The 10,790-nt window shown below is 36.9% G+C and overlaps 2 protein-coding genes across 3 annotated transcripts in view; one reads left to right on the plus strand and one right to left on the minus strand.

The window, feature by feature from the left end:
* The window catches only part of LOC124173172, a 246,228-nt gene that overhangs the window by 163,654 nt on the left and 71,784 nt on the right, over nt 1-10,790 (plus strand). The window lies entirely within an intron of this gene.
* Nucleotides 5,593-6,333, minus strand: LOC124173301. The gene is made up of 2 exons (XM_046552818.1): nt 6,180-6,333; nt 5,593-5,990 (listed from the first exon to the last, which is right to left on the minus strand). Exons 1-2 carry the CDS (start codon nt 6,331-6,333, stop codon nt 5,593-5,595), a joined length of 552 nt encoding a protein of 183 aa, XP_046408774.1.

The raw sequence follows: 10,790 nt of genomic DNA on the forward strand, positions 1-10,790 counted from the left end.
AGACCGCAGTTAGTTCCATATTTCCCCTAGTGGTAGCGCCACTGCGCGCCAGAGTTTCTCTGGAGGGGTTTGAGGGGTGGGAGCGTCAGTCAAGGCAACAACATTGAGCCGAAGATTAGTAACCAGTATATAAGGGCCTTGGACATGATTGTAAATCTTACGAACACAACATGCACGACAAAGATCGATCCGCAACGTTTACTTGTTAATACAAGCACATGCAATCAAGCCTCAGACCCTCAGATTAGAATCGATGATATCTAGTTATCATTTTATCCGCAGATAGCACACCTATAGAACAGGCCAAGCATCCGCGTTTCAAGACAAATTTCTTTCCATTTGAAAAAATAAAGGGATATTTAATGTATATTCGTCAATTTTCTTTCAACTTTTGGTAGTATTATAATTAACGTTTAATTATTATTCTATGCTTAGGCCAGAAACTGAATTTAAGGCCGACTTCAGCTTCCACACGGTCACAGTTCATTTACGGTCTTTAAATATGAAAAAGGATACAAAACATCTTGAACGCTGAATTTAAAGAGTTTTAAAACATTTATGTTTAAAAAATGCATTTTAGCTCAATTAGATATATCTCATCGTTGCAAATACCTCATTTATCGATTGTAGGCCTATTGCGTACGTTATCCTCTAGTGGTCAGAAATGCAACTAAAGTCTGGTATCTGAGCTAAACCTTTCTACCTTGGTCTGTTATATCGTAGAACGTCAATAAACATGAAATTTGTTGAAGTATTTGCTGATTACTCTTCTGCGATGTGATTTCTTTTTGAGGTCATATTTAAATGTGAGCCTAACACGCCCTTTTTCTTAATAAGTCTCATGTTTTTGCATTGTTATACTTCATGGAAATGATCGTAATTTATTAGGAATTTAGTAATCACTGAGTGCTGTGTGGATGCTTAGTTTGAGGAGTGAACTGATTTAGAGACTGTGACAACATGAATGCTACCACTGGGAATTATTCGAATTCTCTATACAGGAATTCCGAGGTACCCCGTGCAGACTTTGCATGAAGAAAAATGATTATTTTCACAACATATTCACTTCAATTGTAGCAAGCCAGACAACTGTAGAGAATACCTTATTTGATTTAGTCGACTTAAAAGTAAGTGGCGGGTTACATGTTATCGATTTCCTTACTTCTTGTTTTATTCCGTTCTATGAGTACATATTTTCCTTGGTACGTCTGAAATCTCTTGCATATGTTTTCATTCCTTTCTTAGGTTGCTGTGGGAGATGGCCTGCCTGCCACTTTATGTCCACTGTGCTTGAAAAAGCTCATCGAATTCTACGATTTTAGAAATATTTGTCATGAATCGGACGCAGAACTGAGAAAATATAGGTCCAGAAATAACTTCAGGGTGAGTGCTTATTTTTTTTCATTGGATGCCTCGTGTAACTTCCATTAGATGTTAAATCATTCTCGCAAACAGATATTAACTTGTTCGTGATTATGTACCGTGTAGCCCGGTATTAGTAGTTTTAAGTATATATCAACGAGAATGAAAAATGTAGCAAGATGTTTGTATTTGTTGGTTGAACTGGTTATAGCAGTAACTTTAAAAAGTAACTCAATTGAGTATTTCATGAATCACTTGCTACGACGGGGTAAGTATAATGCTTTATGACTGTAGCAAACTGGTACGTGCAACGTTTGTTAAAAATCGCTTTGATTAGGCATCAAAAGTTAATGGGGTATTAAATTTGTTAATGAACAACATAAGATGGTACTAAAGGCCCTTGTGCATGATCGACTGAACAGTGAAAAGAGTCCAATGTCCCACATTGTGTTTCCGAATTAGTTAATCCTGACGAGGCATTAGTTAAGTCGCATCTGGTTACTCAATGGTGAAGAGTGAAGTCGTTTTTTTTTATTTTGGTATAACTAAGTGTTTACAATTGAATCATAGCCGAAAAAGTGAATCATTTGAATTCATGAATGACCAACTCAAAAAAGAAATCAATGAACATGAAAATTTTTGTGGAATATGTTTTCGATGTATTTCTTTTGCTTTTTACCTCCTGTTCGGTTTTAAATTCCAGCACTTACAGTTTAGATAATTTATAGAACCGTACTTGCGGACTTAAAGAAGTTTATTTACCATTTTGAAGTTGAAATGCACGAAGATATATCCAATGAAATATTTCAACAAATCAATCTAAATGTTTAGAACAGGTTAAGAAAATTTATTGTACATGCCTGGCTATTTCATGTGCTTGTTCGTTGCAATGTTACAATACTAAGTGTTTGCATTTTTTATATTTGTAACATATCCGATTGATTTGATAACAATATTATTTGCTAAAATTATCTTTGCCAGTTGTTTGTCAAATGTGTTTTTACTTTGTTTATATAAACCGTTATTTCAAACAATTCTTCAATAATAATATTTTGTGTACATGATTTTGGTGCTATGAAAATCATGCACACAAAAGTGTGTTCTTTATTTATTGAGAGTTTGGTTTTTATTAATTTCTCTGTAAAAATGGGTACATTTCTATAGGTATCCTAATATTAAGAGATGTTTTTGTTGTGAAATACTATTTTTTATGTATTGAGATGTTTGTTGCACGGAAGAATCACCATAATTGTGGCTGGGGATATTAAACACTGTATTGCTTTTTGAATCGGTAGGGTTTGATGCACTATGGTTCATGGTTAAAGGTCTGTTTACTCCATGAATTCACCTGTGCTAATTATTGTCTAAATAAATTAATCCAGAAATGTACACAAGAATGCATTGTGTAACACACCCAACTTGTGTGAATGCATGAATAGAAAATAGAACCTGTCTGATTTGGTTCTTGCATTCATTGTTCATGCATTCACACATTAACTTGTATGTGTTATTTTGTGGTGTAAACAGGCCTTAAAAATATGAGGTGATGATTTTGATTCTCATGATATATTTTTTCGGTCAACTTTTTTGAAAATGCTTTTTATTTGTACAGATAAGGTTTTTGCAAATAGCTTCATGGCATAGGGAATGGGATGTATTTAATTTTATAGATCTATTTTGTTTAATGAATTTGAAGTGCATGGAAAAATTGTTGGAGTAGAGATTGAAATGAACTACATGAATGGGAAGATATTCCCTCTTGTATATTTTTGGGATATCTAGCATCTTAATTATAATGGCTGTCTTTCCAAAATCACCACCAGATTATGACATGCACAAAAAACTTTAGGAAGCAGCTTTCCTGAGGCCATAATATCATACTCTGTTGTGTATGAGTGTGTTACTATACTGTGTGCAATATTTCTTCAGCAGACGCTCGCTCGTTGACATGTATTTTTGCATTGCACGGTTCAGTGTCTCTTCTTGTAAGATGCAACCCATGAAGCACTGGCTTAGAATTCAAATCCTGGAGATGTGTGCTGAAATCACCCTGAAGTAGCCTATTCTTGTAAAGTCCGCATCATCACCTGTTCATTCCTGTTCCTGCCTTCCACAAAGCGATTGTATACCCATCTGTCGATCATTTCAAGCTTGTCAATTTTCATTCTCCCTGGTTTTATATCTTTCTCCCACACGGGACCTGGGCAACTCTTCAAAGATCGCATGTTTAAAATCTTTTGCTCTGAAAATAAGTTCCCTTCATTTTGATGCCAGTAACACAGTTTTACCACTCATGCTTGGATGAATCTTAGCAATATCAGTGTCAATATAAGGCTTATTCTCAAGAAGCAGTCAAGTAAAATAATGTAAAACGTCTGAAATCAACTAATCTGAAGAAGATTGAACATAACAAAAATGGAGGTGGCTGACTGGAAAAAATTTACTCTCTCGGAGTCTCAAACCCTGGTCTTTCAAAATGAAAGTGCAGTGCGTTACCACTAGTCCAAACTGGCATTGAAACAATGAGCAAAATTGTTTAATTAAATTCAATGTGATCATATTTTTAAATTTTAAATGCTTTTTTCCCTCAAACCCGGGTGTATATGGACAAAACCCTTCAACAGTATTCCTATCTAATTGTCTACTTTCAAGTAAAAAAGGTGTCATCTTCTTTCTTGACATCTCTTGCACAAAGTCTCCATGAGACTGTAACAGATACTTCATGGTGATATGAGGTTGCCTCAGGGATCCCATTTTTTATTTGAATTCATATTTTCATCATACACCTGGATATTATGTCGCTGCTGTGTATGAAAACAGATGGTACATTGGCTGTGTTGTTCAAACAGTTGAGGATGGTGAAATTCTTGTGAATTTCATGACACCAGATGGTAAGGCTAGGTCAAACATTTTGCCAAAACATTTGGATTAGTGCCGGATAATGTTGACAGATGTGTTAATGCATGCACCAGAGCGTAAGACCATCACAGGAAGGCAGTGTACCTTGCCAGATTCCACATTCACTGCAATTGAGAAGGCCAGGGATGCTTACCATCAGGCTTAGAGGTCAGAGGTATGTACTTATCCTTCAAATAGGTACTATAGGAACTAGGTAATATGTACACATTCAACCAGTTTTTGCCCAATTAAAAATGTCTAGTAAATCCATATATTTACTAAAATGTTTCCATTTTCTACTATTTGGTAATAACAATAGATTGCCTGCTAACTTTAAAGAATGATAGGGGTTTACAGGAACTTTGATACTCAAATACAACTCCCCTTTTGAGAGAAGTCCTGAAACATAAGTGCTGTAGCCGCCATTTTACAACCATCAATAAAATAAATCATATAAGCACTATCCATCATGGGAGCAACTTTAGGTTTAATTTTCCTGAAAGAGGGAGTATATAGCAAGTTATATTAAAAAAACTCAGTCACCTAATAGGTGTCCCTTTTTTGTTATTAGAAGTTGAAAAAGTGGCATTTTTCAACAAAAAACATTAGCGGAATGATGATTTTCATAAGATTTATTAACAAATAAATCCAAAATGCCCAAAACCGCACCCTATATTAAAGTTGGTGGTATTTACCATGATTACAGAGATTTTTATGGCTTTCATTTGATATATGTGATTTTTACAGGTATTTGAAAATGTCACTTTTTTGTCGAAATTTGTCAAAAGTGCAAGTTTTGAACATTTATAGAAAAAAAAGTTGTGAAGTGAAAATCGTTTTGATCACATTTTTGAAAACTATAGCAGCGTTTTTACAGCCTCTAAAATTTTTATTAGCTTCACTAGTTTGGTTTAGGTTTTACAGGGGCACAAATATGATAGTTATGAATAATTTGATCGGTGCACACAATTTTTGTATGTGCCTCATTGACTTCAAACACTCATATCTTGGAAAATACTTGCAATGGGTCTTAGATATTTTGGATTTTTCTTAACTAAGGTTGAAACTAACAACGGAAAAATGATCAAAATCTGAGATGGTGGGCGGGGGACCCCCCAAAAATTGGTTGAGTTGACATGGAAAGACCCATATAGTTTGCGAGAGGCTAACTTAGGCAGGATTTACTCTGAATTTTAAAAAAATGTGAATTTTCCAGCGTGAGATTAATTCCAGGTTGAGTTGACATGGAATGACCCATATCAAGATTGTTAAAATGTTCTTCTGTACTTTTTCCAATAACCACTATATCATCCAAAAAAATTATAACACCTGTCAACCCTTGTAAAACCTTTCCACACTTTTCCGGAAGAGTGCAAATGCCTGTTTTGTACCAAACGGGAGCCTATTAGGAACAAATATTCCCCTATGAGTGCTCCAAGTCAACAACTTTTTAGTTTCGTCTGTTAATTCTAATTGATTATAAGCCTGGTAAAAATCCAACTTAGTGGAGTACTCCCCACCCTGCAGAGCAGCAAATAGTTCCTTGATGCGAGGCAAAGGATGTTTAATATCATCCAAGTGCTTATTTATTGTTACCTTGTAATCAACACACAGTCTCAATCGGCCATCTGGCTGCATCACAGGGACCAAGGGTGTTCCCCATTCTGAATTAGTGACCAAGGAAATAACACCTTCCTTCTCCAATCTGCCCAGTTCCTCATCCATTTTTGCTTTAAAATCAAATGGTACATGAGGAGGTTTAAAAAATATTGGCATGACTGACCCATTAGTGTTTAGAGAAACCTTTTCATATTTAAACCTACCCAGCTCGGATTTAAACTAATCCCCATATTTCTTAATTCGTATCACTAAATCTCTATTGCAATTCTTGGCATTCGCAGAATAGTTTAATAAATTACCTTTAAATATTTCAAACACATACATCAAATCCCTCCCAAACATGGAGCGGGTACCACCATCAACCACAATAAGCCTACAAAGTTTGTGTATGCCATTATAGCATATTTGACCATTGATCTCACCAGCAGGAACTACAATATGATTGTCATACATTCTTAATCGAATATCAGTTTCTTTAAGCCCATACATGGAGAAATGCTCATCATATACCGAATTTGGAATTACCGAAATCCCTGCAACCGAGTCCAGCTTCATACACAAAGGCTTATTATTAATGACTACACTGGCAGTCGAAGGCCGTATTACCTTACTGTTTTCACAATAATTCATCTGAACAAAATTCGAACGAGACTCAGACTTGTCGCTGATATCAACAGAATGGTTACCCAAAATTTTACATGACTTGGCTAAATGTCCTATCTGCTGACAATTTCGGCACCTATATTTCTTAAACTTACAACTCGAGAAATTGTGGTTACACTCACCACAACTTCTGCACCTGTTCATTCCTCCCATAACTTGCGAAGGGTGGGTCTGAAGGTCAGTTCCCTTTAGGTCCTGCTTCCTATATTCAAGGCCACTTGAAATGCCCGGTCTGGGTTGTGACACTGCTTCCTCTTGACATTAATATAATCCATTTCCCCACATGCTGCTGTCATGGTAGAAAATGTCGCTTCCCTCTTAATGGCCATTTCCAAGATTTTCTGCCGTGGTGTAGTGTGGTCTTCTTCACACAGCTTATCCAGAATCGGTCCTCTTGTTAGTGGACAAATAAATTTATCTTTTAGCATCTCGTCGAGCATAGTTCCAAATTTTCAGTCACCGGCCTTCTTTTTCATCCGTGCATACCATTCCCGAACAGTCTCCTGCGCTGATTGCCGCGCCTCATAAAATTCAATTCTTTCTCAGAATACTGATATCCTCTTTGAGCAATGCTGCTTTGAAATGAGACACAGCTGGTCATAAGATTTCTCCCAGGGAAGTACCGGGTTGTACAGGTCTTTCAGTGTCTTTTATGCCTCTTTACCAACCAGAGTCAGTAAAACTGCCACTCTTCTTTCAGTATCTACATAGTTTGCTACAAAGTACTGCTCTAATCTCTCTTGGTATGTCTCTCAATCATCTCCATTTCGGTATTCATTCAGGGAACCAATGCTGCTAGCAGAAAAATGGACAATACTCATAGTTCCTGTTTGTGGATTAGTAAGGCCTCCATCATCTCCAGCTGGTGAAGTCATTTTCTTAACCAAAGTTTTACTCCGTATATGATTTAATTAATTTTCCTCATCGCCAATGTACAGTCACTTTCAAAAGTCGGTCCCCATACCTGGCGCAGCCGTCTCCGTTATTCTCCGAAGTCGACCTTCGCGTATTGCTCACACGTTCCTTGTCCATTGGGGATCGATTCGGCTTGATCAGGTAGTAAAAATGGTGCAACTTGACTACTTTAACCGTCGTCAAGAGCCCCACGCACGATTTCAGAGGTAGGAAGGCCGCGTGAATCTCCTCCCCCCCCCCCACACAGCCAAACAATTCCACCGCCAAAGAAAGCGGAGAAGAATATATGGGTTTTTCCGGCAGGTAACCCATCGCACGAGGAAGAGAGGAGACATCTGTGTAGTTTGGTAAACTTAAACAAAACATATTGTGCAAATAAATTTTCGGAGCATTTCGAGCAATTTACACCAATATTTTTTCTTCGCATCGCCTGGTGAAAAATACGTAAATATTGTCATTTGCGTCACGGTTACCATCCGTCATCGCGTTCATCCATGCCGGCGGTTAAAGATTTTCAGACATTTTTTCAATGTTTACAAGTGAAATAGCAATCACTCCCCAAGTAGTAGGTTATTCGCACTACAAGTAGTGCCTACATTTTGAATAACGAAACTTATTCCCATACTGTGAACAGAAAATCAGAAGAAGTTTTTAAATTTTCACCGGTCAAAACTACCGGTACGGCAATTTTTTTATGGGAGAAGATAATTTTTTATTTTTTTTTCGAATAAGCAATTGGATTGTCTTTAAATTTTATTGAATTGCTTATAAGATAAACATAAATTTTCACTAAAAGAACCAGCGAGATGTTTATTGGCATCAAGTGAAATGGCAGGCTGTTAGACCATAATGCGTCGTAGGAAGTGTTGTCCTTTTGTTTATGGGAAATACTCTTACATTAATATTGTTCATTTTTTTTAAGAAAAACAGTACAAGCAACATGTGCGTGGAGTTATGATGGCGAGTCAACCAGTTATGGTGGTCATAGAAAAACATCATTTACCTGCCCTTTTGAATTGAAGATTATACGAATCACCGTGCCTGCGCCCCTCCCAACTTGAACTTACCCCTTTAATTAAAAGTGACGCCCATTCGCATTAGGCCCTTTCATTCTAACCATATCCATACTTTCTTCCTTCCCCTCCCCCCTTACCAAAAATCTCTCGACCATGGATAGCACTTCTTCTGTTTTTCCTCTCCATCCTTCTCACCTTTTCCTTTCTTTTTTATACTCACATCTCGGATGCCTTCATTCTTTTCTTGTCCCTCTTTTGTCGCCGTCTAAGTTTCCACACCTTCAAACGCTACATCCTAAGCAGTATATTTGGCAGCTCATAAGTTTAATTTGTATTAATAATGCAGAAATAGTCATTAGGTACCCAACACGGTATATTTTTATCGGATGAATATTATGCGTGCGTAGTTTAGTGTCAGTAGGAATATGATCAGTATTTGTTCGCTCGTAAGACTGACTCAAGGTATTCATTACATGAGTGTAAGTTCTATTTATGGTGTAAAACCACTCATACATAATAATGTGCAGGATATTGCCCTGCATGATATCAGCAGGCGCCAATTACGACTGGTTTTAGCAGAAAAAAAAGAAACGAAAAAGGGGGAAGACTTAGGTTAACCTCTCAATGAAGGGGCAAAGATAAAACATATAGTATTAATGTGCCTTTAAATGGTAAGAAATAGGCACACAAGTCATATAATTAATGCTTCCGTTGGTATTTTAATTATGGAAAATATATTTATGGTAACTATTAAGACATTCGAACTTTCGATGAACATAAAGATGTCGGTTAATTACTTCCTGATACCTCGAATGTATAAAGCATTATTTAAATATTTGTTCATATAGGATATGTTAGTAACGACTGGAATAAATATGATACAGAATTAAACATTACAATTTAGCGCACATTAATATTTTTGATTTCTCGCGTGATGAGACACGTAGAAAAATGTAGTATAAACCATGGTAAACATGTATCCTAAGAAAATAGTTAGGAATAATGAATGCGCCAAACAGTGTGTTTGAAATACTTAAACATAGAGCAAAAATATTGATGGTGTTGGTAATAATGTGTTAAAGGTATAATCTAGAAGGTTATTTTGTAGGAAACTTTTTGAATACTCTTTCAGACGTAAATTCCAATTTTCGTTTCTTCCTCATATGTGCGTTGCGACGCAGATACGTCTCGTTATTTTTTAGTGCAAGCCAAACTACCCGGAATATCCATCTCAGAATACTATCAGGGTGGGAATCCCATGACTGAGGACATATGCTTCGCCTTGTGTTGTGGCACTGGGAGTCGGGGAAGTCGCGAAGAATTTAGGAATAGTGAAGAATGCCTCGGGAAGACTTGCGCGGACGGTTAGAGTAAGTCAAACTGGCCCGTTCAAGACACAGAAGCCACAGAAGGCGTAGCCAATACCCGGAGTTCGACCTCCGAGAAATCGTAGTTGCTCGCGCTGGCCGTGGGGACCTACTTTTGAAAGTGACTGTACAATATCTCTCACAGGCACAGTTATTTCATCATTACATCTGCATCAAAATTGGTGACAATCACATTTTTAAAAGAAAAACAAACATCCCGCTACTTAGTAACCGGCATCCATTTACATACATTACAATTTGATTAATAATTTAAAAATCTGGGTGATTAATGAGGTTCTGTCCACCCTATGAGGAAAACGGAGCTATATATCCGAATAACTAATGGGTTACATATAAAAGGAAGGAAGTTTTCCATTGTCAGATGCAATTTTTCTGCATCATTGTGGCAGAGCTTGAATTCCGTAATGGTTAAAGTGTTCATCTTTTGAGGTTATGCATGCATGAAGACATTTTTCAATGTATTCATGCGGGTGCAAGTGCGGACCTGTCAGACCATGTACCATCGAATGGGACAAGTAATAATCAGACAGTGCAATGCCTGGAGAATCTGCAGGTAACGTTTGGCCTTTACATTTGATTATTTACAGATAGGTTTTAATGGAATTTTTAATGTGTTGTGAATCATTTATATGCTTTAGAATTACTGTTGAATCGTTGGGAACTCAAGTTCCTTGCTTAAACTAAATTACCAACGCATGCAATGGTTTGGAAATGGCTTGTAGGGTAACTCCAAATACAAAGCAAACTCTTCTTGAGTTTCCCATTCCTCTTCTTCAAGCAATACCTCCAATTAAGTTTCATTGAAGGCTTTTGGTCTTCCTTCAAATGGACGGTCATCATCATTAGAATTACTGTGTTTGAAGCAATGATACCAATCATTTAACGTTGCTTCTTGTGTAGCAGCATCTCAGCTAACTTAATGGGACTT

This window comes from Ischnura elegans (assembly GCF_921293095.1).
Source record: "Ischnura elegans chromosome 13 unlocalized genomic scaffold, ioIscEleg1.1 SUPER_13_unloc_4, whole genome shotgun sequence".
In the NCBI taxonomy this organism is placed as follows: domain Eukaryota; kingdom Metazoa; phylum Arthropoda; class Insecta; order Odonata; family Coenagrionidae; genus Ischnura; species Ischnura elegans.

What these genes read in the sequence shown, in the direction of transcription:
- LOC124173301 (XM_046552818.1), bottom strand. Translation starts at nt 6,333, where the DNA reads ATGTATGACAATCATATTGTAGTTCCTGCTGGTGAGATCAATGGTCAA. An exon ending in TGTGTTTGAAATATTTAAAG is followed by an intron (nt 5,991 to 6,179) that starts GTAATTTATTAA and finishes TTGATTTTAAAG; the next exon opens with CAAAAATGGATGAGGAACTG.